General features: G+C 37.9%; 1 protein-coding gene across 3 annotated transcripts in view; it reads right to left on the reverse strand.

The window, feature by feature from the left end:
• WDR37 (WD repeat domain 37) overlaps positions 1-16,202 on the reverse strand; it is a 42,670-nt gene that overhangs the window by 6,263 nt on the left and 20,205 nt on the right. For all 3 annotated transcript variants that reach the window (XM_032697866.1, XM_032697857.1, XM_032697852.1), the window contains 5 exons: positions 15,913-15,984; positions 13,927-13,971; positions 11,594-11,670; positions 9,783-10,020; positions 9,124-9,265 (listed from right to left, as the gene is read on the reverse strand). In XM_032697866.1, coding sequence (XP_032553757.1) covers positions 9,124-9,265; positions 9,783-10,020; positions 11,594-11,670; positions 13,927-13,971; positions 15,913-15,984 — 574 coding nt within the window. The remainder of the gene's footprint in view (positions 1-9,123; positions 9,266-9,782; positions 10,021-11,593; positions 11,671-13,926; positions 13,972-15,912; positions 15,985-16,202) is intronic.

A 16,202-nucleotide genomic window follows, 5' to 3' on the forward strand; every position in this document is an offset into this window, starting at 1 on the left:
GAACCCACTGTTTATGATCAGGGATTTTGGTCCCAGTTCCAAAGCAAACAGTGTATGGATATCTGCATAACGCTTCCCAGACGCTTTGCTTTTAACAAAATGAAACAAGACTCTTCCAGGAAAAACTGTAGATACACTTGATTCAATTCTCAAATATATCTCATTTTCAAAATAAGATTGCAAGACTTGAAGTTTTATGTAACTTAACAAGTCTAGAAAGGCAAAAGCAGTATCATTCTCACAAACCTAACAACTCTGGGGAGGGTTATCAGCACTTCATTGTCATCTGAGTAAAGACCAAGTGGTTTTTTGGCTGGTTTGTTTTGTTGGGTTTTTTTTAATAAAATGGAACATATTGAGTTGATATTTAAAAAACCATATACATGTAAATTCAAAAGCATGCACTACTGACTTAAAAAACATGAGCAAGTGCTGAGCTCATAGATCTTACACAGTACAGACCATGTTTTCTGTCCTCTGCTATTCCAAACTGGGGTACCTATTAATGTGAGACAGATGCATCTCATCAATTTTTTTCTTATTTTTGTCTTTGTTTGTTTTAATTAAAACAAAATAGCAACAAGAAGAAAAGCCACTTTCTATTTATAAACTAAAACAGGACTTCAGCCCAGCTAAAGGGGGATATTGAGAAGAAAGGGAAGCAAAGTCTGTGTGGGAAGAAAGAAGTTAACAGAGCTGCCAATACACAGATAACCTTTCAAAAGTATTGCCTCTCTAACCTCATTCATATCACAAAAATTAAAAGCCTTCTCCCTATATTTTCATGTGGCTACATTTAATTTCTGTTTGTATTAGTCTTCAGATAAAACTCTGGTTAACATCCCCTTGGCTAAATTAATAAAAAGTGTCAACAAAAGATCATCAGACCCCATGTTAATTGAATGCTAGAAGACATTAGGTTTTTAATAACTCAAAAAGATGACAGGTATTGTAGGACATTAAAAAAAAAAACAGGCAAAGAGGAAGCAGTCTTATGACACTTCAAACTGTGGGTCCCACAGGGAGTTTGGTGTGCTACAACCATTCTCCAAAAAAGCCTCAGCCTCCGCCAAACCCCAGCAAAACTCATTTATCTTGTCATAGGGAGCAGCCGAGCGTGTACTTCCAGCTGACAGCGTGGCACTTCCTCACCACACACCGCTGCCTGGCCTCGCACATCCTGCTCCCTCCGTGGGTCTCAATCACCAGAAATACCGTGGTGCTCGCACTCCTCATTAGGCCGAACAGCTGTCTCCCCAGTCACACTGAGACACAAAACTGTTTTGCATAACAATCTGCTGAAATTTCACACATAGGGGAAGGGGGAAAAGAAACAAACATTGGAAATGTTGGACCATGAAATGCTGATGCAGAACCCTCGCTGGCAATGCACCAAAAAAAGAAGTTAACACTGCTCTTTCCGTTTTGATTTGCAACCTGAACTGGGATTTGCCACTGAATGCCGGGAGACAACATGTTTTTGCACCCTTGGAAAGGCATCTACATACACACGTTAATCTGTGTGTGGGATGAAAATGGATAAAACCAGAGTTTTCAGATAAATTTATTCAAGGTACATCAAATTGTAGGTAAAATTTGAGCACTCAAATATGCCTCTCTTGTTTCAAGCAGGAAAATTCAGAAACAAAACCTAAAGGAATCTCTATTTAGGACAAAATTTCCTGCACCAGGGGAACCAAGTGTATCCCCACACTGAGCCATCTGCAGCCTGGGGACCTGTGTTTAAAACACAGGACCTGTGTTTAAAACCTCCAGATATGGACAACAGGCTGCCCATCTCACAAGGAGATGACAGCGAGCAAGGGAGTCCCAGGTAAGGAGAACACCAGTACCTCCACATTTGAGTGCATTCAGGTTTCAGAAGTGCTAAAAGCACTTGATTCCAGAAGGAGCTACACATATAGTTGCCAAAGTCTGCCTATGGATTTATATCCAAATACCAGCAAAGCCTTTTTCTCCAGCTTGAGAAACAGTAAGAATGAATCATGAAGGAATTACAGAATCACAGAATCAACCAGGTTGGAAAAGTCCTCTGAGATCAGAGACCAACCTCTGAACAAACACCACCATATCAACTTGACCATGGCACTGAGTGCCATGTCCAGTCTTTCCTTACACACCTCCAGGGATGGTAACTCCACAACCTCCCTGGGCAGCCCATTCCAATATCTAATCATCCTTTCTGTGAAGAATTTCTTCCTAATGTCCAACCTAAACTTCCCCTGGTACAGCTTAAGACTATGCCTTCTTGTCCTGTTGCTGGTTGCCTGGGAGAAGAGGCCAAGTTTCACCTGGCTACAACCTCCTTTGAGGTAGTTGTAGGGAGTAATAAGGTCCCCCCTGAGCATCCTCTTCTCCAAGGAATTAACACAGAAGGGAAAGGAAGGGAATTCAGAGATGACTGTTAGCACTCAAGAGTAATTTTTTTAGCATTTAAATCAACAATGTGTATTCCAGAGACATGTGTTTCATGACATTTACAGAAAATTGCCAGTCTCCCTTTCTCACTATCTTAAAAATAATAAAATGATACAGCAACGAAAACAGTAACTAGTTTGTATGAGGATTACTCAATGGCAAGTTAGTAAATTAGTTAAGGTGCAAATATTTTTAAATCAATTCCATTACATTTGTGATGGGATAAAAAAAGGTCCATTTATCCCTGCACTACTGCTGCACAGATAGAATACAAAGAAAGGACCCTCTTACAATCCTCTGTGGGTCAGCTGAAAAAAAAAAATCATAGCACTTTTTACTGCATGTATTCAAGAATGGAATTAAGATTCTTTCCATCTATTGTAGTGAAGTGTAAAGCACTCAAAAGCAATTGGATACAGATTTATCATCTACATCTTTTTTAAAGCAACTGACAGAACTCTAATGGCTAACACTGAGTGCAATCAAACTTTGCATGTTACACAGCCCACACCCCAAAATAAAACACTATTTTTTCTTTTAGCTATAGGGCTTTTAAGCACTTCGTCTTATAGTTTAAGGAGTAGATTATTCAATTTCTTATATTTCTCTATTAATTAGGAAGCCATTTCTGCCTTGAGGAGTTCGCCAATGACAGCAGAGAAGGTTAAAGAACATAAAGAATTGCTTTTTGTGTCACTTTGGCAACTCCAACATTGGGTTGGGGGAAGGTTAGAAGAGATAATGGGGTATTTCAAGCTGTGCAAGACAGTAAAGAGAGGTAAGTAGGATGGGTTGAAGGCATGTAAAACATGTTGGCTGTAGTCTGTTCTGACAGACTGACAAAGAAGTGAACAGCACGGGAAGTGAGACAAATTCAAAGCTGGATGCCTGGGCTATCAGCTATTAAGGATGCTAACAAGGCTAAGAAAACTGTTGAATCCTTAGTATGCTCAGTTACATGCATGTAATAAATGTAAACCAAAAAGGTTCTGAAACATGTTCAGAAGCATTAAAAGCATTAAAAAAAAATAACCCTGGAGCTTCAAATCCAGACCATAATCTTCACTTAAAGAATATTCAACATGGAAATGTGGGATCAGAACAGTGTGTGAAACATGACCTTGGAGCCTTTTTCAATGAAATGCAAGAAGAAAAAAACCCACGGCAAACAGAATAAGGTAGAAATATTAACAGCAATATCAGAACCATCTAGTTAATCAGTGAGGCTTGGGGAGAAAACTGAATGTTTCATCACAAAAATTTTGCACTTCTTACAGAAGCTGGATTGAGATATCTGCACATGGTGAATGCCTAAGGCACTCTTTGATGAGAAACAACAGAAAAATGGTAGACAAAGCATCACTGATCACATTAATAGTTGAAGCAAAAACAGAACTATCTTGAAAAGAACAGATGCTTTAAACTGGTCAAACTCCACTGATAGCATCCAACTTGTTACGTTTTGTTTGGCACAAAATTCTGACTAAAAGCACAAGCACAGTTTTTAGTCAAAGGTGCAAAGCTTGCATTTTTAGAACTACATCTACATATGCTTTAACTTCATCAAGAAAATGTGGCTGAATAAAAATACCTACCAGTGACCTTGCAATATGGGCATATCTATAACAAGACTACTTTCCAACAGGGATGTCTAATGACATCACTGCCTGCAGAAAAGACCCTTCCCCCCTCCATGATTTGCTCTTTTAAGAACAATATATTCAAGGTAGACACATATAAGGTATGAGATTCTTGCAGAATCGAGAATCCGGGAAAGCCAGCTGACCTTGGAAAGCTGAGTGTCCACGAAACTAAAGCAATTATTAGTCTCTTGAAATGGAATGCCATTCTGACATTAACTCTCAATTCACTAAATGCCAAAATTCAGCCCTGCATCCTAATCAGCAGCTGCTTAATCATTTTTACATTTTTTAATTGAGATTTTCCAGCAAGTGTAGGAGTTTGAAAATTAAAAGTTGAAACAAGACATATTTGCAGCTCTTTAATTTCAAAGTTCTCTGGATGAAGCACAACTCACCATCCAGTTGCATATTCAGAGACATTCAAGCAGCAAATGAACAGGAACTTTCCCTTCTGGTCTCCTACAGCCACACAACCAGAGTGAAAGGAGAAGGAATATGCCTTAGTCCAAAAGAGCTATAAGTCAGCTTGCTCAGTTCTTTGGAAGAAATAGCGTAAGATTTACTTTAAGCAATTTTTCCCTGAGTTTTCTAGAAAATAACACAAAGATACAGATTCCACAACTAACACACATTCACGCTTGATGCACTGGTTCAATCTATCCACAAAGATCAGTAAGTCTGAAAAGCAGTAAACAAACTTTGTAATTTTTTTCAGGCTAGGTCAAAAGTACCCAGTCAAATTTTTATTTCTTTTTAAGCCAAAAATGCATTTAATCGCCCAGACAAGGTGGTGCATTGCTATACACTGAACAATCAAGAAGCATTAACAAAGGATATTCACTTTAGGATAGCAACCCAAAGCTGCTTCTTAAGACATCATTTTATTCTTTGAAGGATGGTATTTGCAAGTCCAGACTTGGAAGCCCTGCATATTTTTATTCAAGCATTTCAAGAGAGATGTCCCCAACCACTGTGAACCTTTGATGGTCACTAAACAAAACAAAACCCTTTATTATTTACCAAGTAATTCATCAGCTGCATATAAGCATCAGCATACTACAAATATACAGCAAAAGGACTGTTCAGTTTAAAAGCTGTATATAAATCCACTAGCTAATAAGCATTCTGTTGCCAATTTATTTCCAGTGTTACTGAATTGACAGAGCAAGTGAATAAAATCTGTAAAGTACTTGACTAGACCTGTACAGACTAAGGGGTTTTTTTTAAGCTACAAATAGTAAAGATTTCCAACATGAACATTTTAGAAGGTTCCACACATCAAGCGCATGCAGAGTACTTAAAGGGACAAAAAAAATCTCATCAAGCACATATGCAAGAGCATGTCAACACTGGTCATTCAACTAGGTCACTGTGCTGGGAAAAGAAAGGCCTTCACAGCCCCAACAAGACATAGCTATGCAGGCATTGGCAAACAAAAACAAAAATGAAGCTGGAACGAAAATTGCCAGGTAGATGCCAGAACCATTTTGCTCTTCAGAACAAAACCTTAGTTCAATTTGAAGAGTTCTAATCAATAACCACTAAATTCAAAAATTTCTCAGTAGGAGAACAGCTGGTGCTGGGGTTCTTTAGTCTGAAGAAGAGGGGGCTCAGGGGAGACATCACTCACTACAACTCCCTGAAAGGAGGTTGTAGCCAGGGGAGGGTTGGTCTCTTCTCCCAGGCAACTATCAGTAAGACAAGAGGGCATGGTCTTAAGCTGTGCCAGGGGAGGTTTAGGTTGGATATTAGGAAGAAATTCTTTACAGAGAGGGTAATCAGGCACTGGAATGGGCTGCCCAGGGAAGTGGTGGATTCTCCGTCCCTGGAGGTTTTTAAGATGAGACTGGATGTGGCACTCAGTGCCATGGTGTGGTAACCACAGCAGTAGTGGACCAAGAGTTGGACTTGATGATCTCAGAGGTCTTTTCCAGCCTGGCTGATTCTATGATTCTCTGATTAGCAAACATGTATTTCAAAGCAGAATGTGCTGGAAAAAATGTACTGGAATTTGAGTCCCCAGTATAACTCTTGGAGGCTTTAACTCAGGACATCAATTTAATTAGCATGCAACAAGTTAGTGTGTGTATTATAACACAGATGTAACCTTTTCCCAGGGCTCTATTAAACTCCTCATTGAGGGATGTGAGTAGTAATACAAATTGCTATTGCTGCACACACAAAACCAGACAAAAACAGACAATAACAAAGATTTATATTTACACAAACATCAGTCTTATTGCCATACCATTTCATTATTTTTTTAATCAGTAGAGAATAACATGAGATGAACATGGCAAACGTAAACCAAAATGTGACAAGGTACTTTTATGACTATGTGAGCAAGGCACAGGCAAACAAGTCACATACTGAACTGAAACAGTCCTATATATGAAAAATGTGAACAGATCTGGAAACTTCCATAGGAAGATGTAACTTTGAAAAAGACCTTAATATACTTCAAAGACTCAGCTGAATGCAGGTTTGAAGTGCAAATGTACTGTCAATGTACTGTATTGGTCTATAAATTTCAAAATATATGCAAAAACACACTTTAAGGCAAAATGGGTAACTTGTATATAAGAACTGGTAATTTGTACAAAAGAAAATACAGGAAACAAAGCTCTTCAGGATAAAAATCAGAAGACAGAAAGTGAAGCTAGACAAACTCGGACTAGGGAGGCAAAAAAGTTTAACAGGGAAGTTAATTAAACACTGTAATAAGCAACGTAGAGAATTTACCAAGAAATAAGCTAGAATCTTTGTCACTGAAATAACTTCACATTCTGCTTCTAATAAAGAAGCTATATGCTCAGGACACCAAAATAGTGGGTGATTCCTTAGTCCACATAAGATAAAAATAATCACTTATACATAAAAAATATACACTGCCTTTGATAGAACATTATAGTACATGACAAAGCACAACAACTCTTTTCATTTTTTGATGTCAATTTACTTTATAAAATCATACTCTGCATTTAACAGGATTCCTTTTTCTCTAAACAGATCAGCATCACTTATAATTTTAAGACGATAATGAGCCATTTTGAATAAATCTTCACTTTAATACATTAAGGTAAATAAAAGGAAGTTGGAATTCCACCCTCCCCCAAATTCTTCAGCCCGCGGACCCTCACACAGTGTAACAGTGCTGACACCTGCCGGCCAGGCCGCGCTGTGCAGCCGCAGTGAGAAGGAATTTCGGATGGAATAAGATTTTGTGTTGTAGTACACAAAAAACACGGTACGTTGGCCTCATGATTGAGATGTTTGGCATCTAATTATATTGGTTTAACGTATTAAGAGTTGATCTGGTGAAATACACAGGGAAAAAAGAGCTGCTCTATGAGCTTCTCGTCAGGTGCTGCTCAGCCAGAGGCTGTTAAAACCGATTGTTGAGGACTTTAAATCATCAGTGTTAATGACTGTAACATCCAATTTACAGAACTGATGCCAAGGGCCTATCGAAATATTAAAAGCTTGGCAAATTGTTCAAAGAGACACTCAGGAAAGCCAAAAAAAAGTCTTGTGTGTATGCATTTTCTAGTCAATAGATAAAACAGTTTCTTCTATGTTGCTTAACGTGAGGAGATTGTTATAGCATTGATTAGAGAGTAATTTGAAAATATTTTCCCACAAGGCAGTACAGTTAATGCCCAAAAATAAAATCCCTCAAAGCATGTCTCAACTGCCAAATACCACCCCCCATCTCTGCTCTGCCTGCACTCCTCAGTGAAACACTCACCTCCCCTAACAGAATCACCTCCTCAAGAGAACAGAGACATCAGCAGCCTTAGCCACTGAATGGTAAAGTCAGTTTTGAGACCCTTAAATTTAGAGTGTATTTAGTGAGAAAGCCTATATCAATACTAATAACTCATACATTCAAAGAACAAAATGGAGACAGGTGATACAACAAACACAAATATGAAGATGATTAAAAGCTGGAAAAAGAGTGAATGAAGAGGTTGCACAAGGTCTATTCCATTCATAAAAAATAAACGCCCTGCTAGCTTGTAGGTCTCAGCAATGGAGGCCAAAACACCAGCTAACAGCTTTTACAGTCTGCACCATCACCCCAGATCAACATCATTTGGCCTCAGCAAACATACGGGAAAAACATGAATGTTAGCCAACAGCTGAGGAAATGAAGAAGTGGATACTGAAACTCAGTCATAATGCAAATTACACATTTGAATTAACAAAAACTAAAAATGTGAATAAATATTTTTGTGTTTTGTTTTGAGCTAGGATTAACAATCATCTTTTATTCTGAAGAAAGGAGGTGAAATTTTTTCTGATACAGTCAAGCTTAAAAGTCTTAACAAGTTCTGAAGTCTTAAAAAAAGATTTGCTTCCTTGGGTAAAGTATTTCCAAATTACTCCTGTATTTTCCATGTATCAAAGCTGAGATAAACAAAAAGTTAAGTCAACACCGTAACAGATTCTCAGGACTACATTTGTCCCTCTTCAACAGTAGTCAGTATAATAACGTTAAGCCTAAACTGGTAACTAAAAATGTTGCATCAAAATCACTATTTTGACAGAACACAGCAATCAGTGCCCTTAATTTAATTTCCCATTTTATGTAAAAATTAGAAGCTTTAAAGGGTAAAAATTAATCCTGCTTTTTGGTCCACTGGTTCCAAAGAAGTAACCTTTATTTCACACAGAGTACCATGGCAAGCAGAGGCAATCTGCTTGATCCACTGCATCCCAGCAATAACCCCAAACTACAGGCATAATTAATGCCAAAAACAATCTCATACCTTAAATCACCTTTAATTACAACAACTTTTATCGAGACTTAACCACATCAGCAATATCACACCAAGAGCCCTGGCTGCTATTTGGGAAATTAAGTACTGCTGTGTAGCATCTGAAGGAGGACAGTTAGAGGTTTCTGTGAGAATCAGTCTCGCAGAACAGGAATGAACTTAAATACCTCAAAAAAAGCACTGGAACAGTTTCTTTCAGATTAGCAACTACATTTATACTTTTGGAACTTGCAAAAACCTGTGAAGGAGCTGTCACTTACTCTGTGTGGCCCTGAAAGACATTCACGGAATGGATAGAAGGATCTCTGAAATCCCACAGACGGAAGGTTGTATCGCGTGATGATGTCACCACAAGGCGCTGGGTGGGATGTGTACAACAATGTGTGAGCTCTTGGTCGTGCCCTACAACCACAGATGAGAACATGTAAGGCAATGAAAATAAGACTTTTCATTTCCACATACACTTGGAACGAAATGCTGATGACTTTTTTTCTTTTTTTCCCCAAACTGAGAAGAATAGTGACCATTCTGACTACCGGTGTAAAAGTTTGGGACTCTATTCAAAGGAAAAAAACACACTACTCATTTCACACCAAGTAGTGCAGGTTATTGCTGCTTTATACACCCTGAACACAGCAAAAGCATTTTGCAAGACCTAGAATTTGGGTACATTCAGTTTAAAAACACCTACTCTCATTGGTTAAATCACAAGCTTAAAGAGAAGACAAATTCATGCTCAGGGGATTTACAAGGTGGTAATTTGAGAAACTACTACAGCACTGAGCAGCAGCTTCAGTCTTGTACACTCTCGTGTTGTGGTCCACAGAAACAAATTACTTTCCCAATGTTTTCGTATCTACAAATAATCCCACGTATAAAAACAAACTACCAATTTAATTTTTTGTGAGTGAACAAATACCTGTAAGAGAATGGACAAGTTCAGAAGTCTCTACATCATACAGATTTGCTGTCCTATCCCACGATGCTGTCACAGCCTGCTTTCCCCCAACCAGCCAGTCAGCTGCTATAACCACTCCTTGATGGCTTTTCAGGGAAGTTAATGGCACTCTGACAGTGGGGCAATCACTGGAACCATCCCCATCTCCATCAGGTTCATCTTTATCTGAGAACTCAACTTCGTCTTCTCCAGTCACTTGCTATAAAATACAAGAGAAAAAAAGATTTACTACAGAAGGGATGTCTCAAAGTTACACCTTGCAGCGTAAATGCTTCCCAATCCCCTCAATGAGAATGTGTATAACTTAATTCTGCAGCACCTGGCCTGCTCAGGTACTCACTATCACAAACTTAGTTGAAGGAATATAACCAGTGAGTTAACTGCAGTTTTAATAACTCCATTAATAATTTCCTGAGGAGCAGCTGAGGGAAATAGGTTGTTCAGGTAGCAGAAAAGGAGGCTTAAGGGAGATCTTATTGCTCTCTACAGTCACCTGAAAGGAGGTTGGAGCAAGGTAGGAGTCAGCCTCTTCTCCCAAGTAACAAGCAACAGAACAAAAGGAAATGCACCAAGGGGAGGTTTAGATTGGCTGTTGGGAAAATTTCTTCACCAAAAGGTTGTCAAGCACTGGACAAGGTAGCTCAGGGAAGCTGGAGTGGAGTAACCATCCCTGAAGGTGTTTAAAAGACATGTAGATGTGTCATTTAAGGACATGGTTTAGTGGTGGACTTGGCAGTGCTGGGTCAACAGCTAGACTTGATGATCTCAGGAGGGTTTTATTTCCCAATCTAAATGAATCTACAATTCTACTTCATTTTAAAATCTCCTCTGAACTCTTTAGCTCTGAGTATCTGTGCCCTTTACTATCTGGTAAGTTTTCTTCATATTCCCTTACTGTATTACCCTAGAATTTCATTGCAGCATATTTATCAAGGGACTTTTTTGCTTTCAATTTTTAAGGATAGGAAGCATCTAACAGGACACTGACTATTTTAATCTTCAGGAAGACAGTCATTTACAGACATATTTTCATCCATTAAAATCAAATCATTACATCAATATTTGTCTGTTGGTCAATACATAGTCATCATGCAGTGCTGATGTAAACTGGATGCAAAATAAATTCTTTTGTCAACCATGAAACATCAGTCTCTGAACCTCTTTTTCACTTACACAAGACAAAACCACTTTTCTTTTATGTTACATGTATGTGAAAAAGATAACATTTGTACTGTTCTTTCAAAATGGGAAATGCCAAATCAAATAAACTGAATCAAATATTTTCCATTCAGAAATTTGTCTCATATGATACAGCCATCTCTTTGCCCCTGGTTAGCTTACTGAGCAGCTCATGCTATAACCTCTGTTTGTCTTCAATATAGCTAATACAGGTGCCTCAGTAAGTAAAGCTACAAGAATTTAACTACTTTAAAAAGAACTTCATTATTTATAATTTGAATTATTGCCAAAAAAAAATTACTCATTTTCATTTACTTACACATTTACTACCTTGAAAAAAAAGTCAATTAATGCACTTGCAGCTGCCAATTCTATTCTGCACCACACACCTTTGAAAATGTGAAGCAAGTCTATTTTCAAAGAAAGGCTGAAATATAGCTGTTAAATTAAAACCTTAAAATCCCACCTTTGGCAATCCTCAAATCATGTAATTTTTTAATTATATGTAAATTTAACATTCAGTCTTATCACAAAACCTGTATCTGATGAAACTGCTGTGCAATTAGTTTAGTTGCAGTAAGTTGATTGCTTACATTGCAGTCTGCAGTTGGCTGAGGTGTAGGCAACTGTACTATGTATCTCCAGATGTGAGCTGTCTGGTCTCCAGATGCTGCACAGGGGGAAGAGAGGTAAAAAAGAGAGAGAGAATAAATAAGAGCATTTCCATGGGCAATAAAAACAACCTTTAATGTTACATTTGGCAATACTGTCTGAGTTCCATCTTTTTTTAACAGATACCACTGTAAACTTTATGGTAAGCAAGTCTCAACATCAACAGTTACTCTCCTGGCTTCAGTACTGATTAAGAACATAATTCATTTCGCAAAATATAAATAGGTACCAAATTAATCACTCCTACAGTGAAACACCCACTCAAATACTACACATCAGAAGACGAGTATCTGCGTTATTCCAATATGTAATATTTGAAGAAGGCATTTAATACATCACAGGTGCCATTCTTCATTTGCCATTTCTCAAAATATTGGGGTTCTTCATTCAATTATTTCCTCCATTAGATGTTTTTAGCAGGGTTTTAATGAGAAACCCAAAGAGCAAGTGTGAAGCTATTCTGCTGCCTTGAAAAGCTCAGCCTAACTAACACCAGATTACAGCTCAGGTTTTGAAAAAGACTTACCCATTTACTAAGGAGAAACTCAAGATTTTCCTTATTATGGACAGAACAAACAAGTTCTAATACCTGGGGGTACAGTGCTGAGCATTCTAGATTGAGAAAAACAGTTTGTAATGAGCACGCAAAGCTCTGGCAAGTGCAATGTACATGAAAGCACTAAGAAAAATAACTCATCTAACAGACCAAGAAGGCTAGAAGAAAGGTCAACCTTACATTATGTCTGATGTCACTATTCTGGATTAGGGGGAAAGTTTATTTTAATCAGTTATAAAATCAATTGTCACTGAAGAACAAGACACCTGAAAACTTGCAACTGAAATACTTTGCAGAACCATCTCTCAAAAAAATAATGGAAGAACAACAACAAAAAAAAAATCTATCTACAGGCAGCTTTTGTTTGTTTACTTTGGTTTTCACAAGTCAGTTTACATAGCAACATTGCTTATGGTACTGAAACAAGAGCTAAGGTTAGCAAATGAAAACAGGAAAATCCAAATAAACTTAAATCATTAGCCTAGATAGAAGGCCTGATGCTCCCTACCTTCCTTTTAAGTGATCAGTGCAGATGCAGAAAGCAGAAGTGTTTTCATTTCTAACCTCAGTAATAATTATCCTCATTTTACAATGACTTACCTAGAAGCAGCAAATTCAATCCAGACCTCTTTCATTTCAAAGCTAGTGGCCTAATTGTTGAACTGTATGAACCACAGTATTAGGCACACCAGAGAGTTTTCAAACCTGAAGCTGCACTGATGGTACACTCAGGCCTGAAAACACCTTTACACTAACAATCATATCTTCACAGTGCTTTTTCTGCATACTCAGTAGCACAATATTCTTTTCCTTTACTTCTGGGAATATCATGTATGGATATAGATAGATGGAGCAGATTATTTCAGTTGGAAGAGACATAAAACCATCAACCAGTCCAACTCCCTGACCACTTCAGACCTGACCAAAAGTTAAAGAATGTTGTTAAGGGTATTGTCCAAATGACAGCCTCTCTAGAAAACCTGTTTCAGTACTTGGCCACCCTCTTGGTAAAGAAATCCTTCCTAATGTCCTTCCTAACCCTCCCCAGCACAGCCTTGAACCATTCCTGTGCATCCCATCGCTGGATCCCAGGGAGAAGAGGTCAGCATCTCCATTTCCAATTCCCCTCCTCAGGGAGCTGTAGAGAGCAACGAGGTTGCTGCTCAGGTTCCTTTTCTCCAAAAGAGACAAACCCAAAGTCCTTAGCTGTTCCTCACAGGACATGCCTTCCAGCCCTTTCACCAGCTTTGCTGGTCTCCTCTGGATGCATTCAAGGACCTTCACATCATTCTTACATTGTGGGGCCCAGAACTGGACATAGTTCTCCAGGAGAGGCCGCACCAACACTGCATACAGCAGGACAAGCACCTCTTCTGTCCACCTGCTTGTGCTGTGTTTGATGCATCTCAGGATGATGTTTGCCCCCTGGGCTGCCCAGGCACACTGCAGGCACATCAAGCCTGCTGTCAACCAGCACCTCCAGAGCCCTTTCTGCAGGGCTGCTCTCCAGCCACTCCTGTCCCAATTTATACGTGTGCTCAACATTACTCTGTCATAGGTGCAGAATCCAGCATTTGAACTTGTTAAATTTCATCCCATTAACCATTGCCCAATGCTCCCACCTACACAGATGCTGGCAAATCGCACTTATTTTCTACAATAATTAAAATAATCAGCAAATGAAAAAATTTTACATACCTGTAAGAGCCACTTGCTCAGTGGGATGAAACTTTATGGAGTTTACTGTGTGAAACAAAGTAAATTTTTAAGTTAGCATACAAAAAGAATTCTTTCACAATGTTTTGTTTTAAAAGTATTGAAAAATCAAGTCACCTTGAGTCTTGAGTAATTTTTATAGTAATAATTTAGGTGAGATAAAGGTGTAGCATCAAAGAAAGCAGCTATAGTTGATTATACAACAATACATATTTTCTACAAAATGATTTCCTGAATCTAGTACAAATGGTTCATGTTAGAGAGGATAAAGAAACCACATTCAAATAATCATAAGTGAGCTGACAGCGGATAATGCTCTGGACTTCCATAAAGAGAATTCAAGTATTCATAATTATTTCTAACTTAATGAAAACTGATTATATATGACCATCAACGTTCTGATTGTTACTTAGGATTGCAAGATAAATGCCTGAAAACCTGATGCAAATAATACAAATCAGATTTCAGTCTTGCAACCATATGTAATCAAAATATGATGGACTTAAAATAGTCCTGCAAGAATTCTATCAACCTACAAAGCTCTTCATTTTTATTTCAGTGCATAAGATTCAATTCAAGAAAGAACTCTGAAATTATTTCCATCCATCATACAAGTAAAATAGATGCTTATGTTGTTGGGAGAGTGTGGCGTAAAAAGTCTGAGAAGACACTTCTTAAACTGAACGAATCAACGGTGCATCAACTGCTAGCACCTTTGCATCATTTCAAATCAACTGTCAAACAAGAAAAGTTTTATTAAATGAAAAATATATTATTTCTAATGCAATTTTTATATGTATGCAATTATATAAAATCTACACACAGCATAATTTATAATTTTTTTGTTTCAACACAAATGTTTAAATACAGGTCAGAACTTACTATTTTCATGGTTATCCAAACAGCAATTTTAAAAGAAAACTATCAGCATGACAGTGCAAGTGATTGAAGTTTTTAAACACGACTTCATAGAAGCTGAAAGTCCATGCAGCAAGCAACCTGAGATATCTGAACAACTTAAAGCGTTGCCAGTTGTTTATCTGCATCTATCTTTGTGCTGTAGGAACTAGAAGTCATATAGAAGGAAGAAAAAGTAGAACATATGGCTGAAGCAACTGACCACTCCCTGGAGAACTTAATTCTATTTGTATCCTTGCCACAAGGGTCATGTCATGTGCTATTTAACCAAACATTCCTGGTCAATAACTGCATTTCTCATCTGCACGGTGCATGACTCTCCACTCAAAGTGCTCAATTCTCAATAGTAAGTTAAAGCTAAGGAAAACCTCGTCAATTTTGGTCTATAAAATTCTATATTGTAACCCATTATGAGAGAGAAGAAGGCTAATCGGGTGCTTGTCAAATTGGACACCAAAATTTAAGATTAACATAAAAAGCACTCATTGCACTGCACCTTTCCACCCAAAGAGGGGTTTAAAAAAATTTTCTGAAATATTCATACTGGGATAAAGGAAGACAAATGCCAATACATAACTAACTGTCTTCAAAACAAGATGACAATTTAATATTATGCAGCAAATTATACGTGGGATCATGTGTTAAACAAAGAAGTGCAAATAGATATTCACACAGCATCTGTATTTTGTATCCCAAATATGACACATATCCTGCAAGACAGTTAATTTCTGGTTACATAAGATTCTCTTGTTCTGCATATGCACGAGACCTCAATGAGTCCTGACATTTAACTTCTGAGTGTCGTAACTGTGCCTATAAATTTCTTTATATGGAGTTGTTTATTCATTTAGCATTTGCAGAACTGCCTTAATGTGCCTCTCCAAGAAAGAATCATATTGCAGAACCTTCTCTGTATGAAAATTAGTGGAACTTCACAATAGACTTGTTAATGGTGTTGGCAAACCTGCAAGTGAAACCACAATAAGCATTTCTGTAGTTGTCCAAAACCCACTTTCCCCTCCCAGTTTTCACAACATGCCCTTATCTTACCTGATCCAACATGCCCTACGTACTTGACAAGGCACTTCCCTGTTTCTATGCTCCACAGCAAAGCAGTGTGATCTACAAAGATTAAGAAGTAGTTGTAAATAGTTACAAATGTATGTTTTTAATTTTTAATGCTAACACACAAGTTATCTTCGACTGTATATAAAATATAAAAGCTTCTTATCATTATAACTTAATACATATCTCCCCCAAAAAATAAAGGTGTTGTCCTAATCAGACTGATTTGCAGAAGGTATTGAAAGGCAAATTCTACTTTTGATATTTTTCCTAAC

The sequence above is a fragment of the Chiroxiphia lanceolata genome, chromosome 1, assembly GCF_009829145.1.
Source record: "Chiroxiphia lanceolata isolate bChiLan1 chromosome 1, bChiLan1.pri, whole genome shotgun sequence".
NCBI classification, from domain to species: Eukaryota; Metazoa; Chordata; class Aves; order Passeriformes; family Pipridae; genus Chiroxiphia; species Chiroxiphia lanceolata.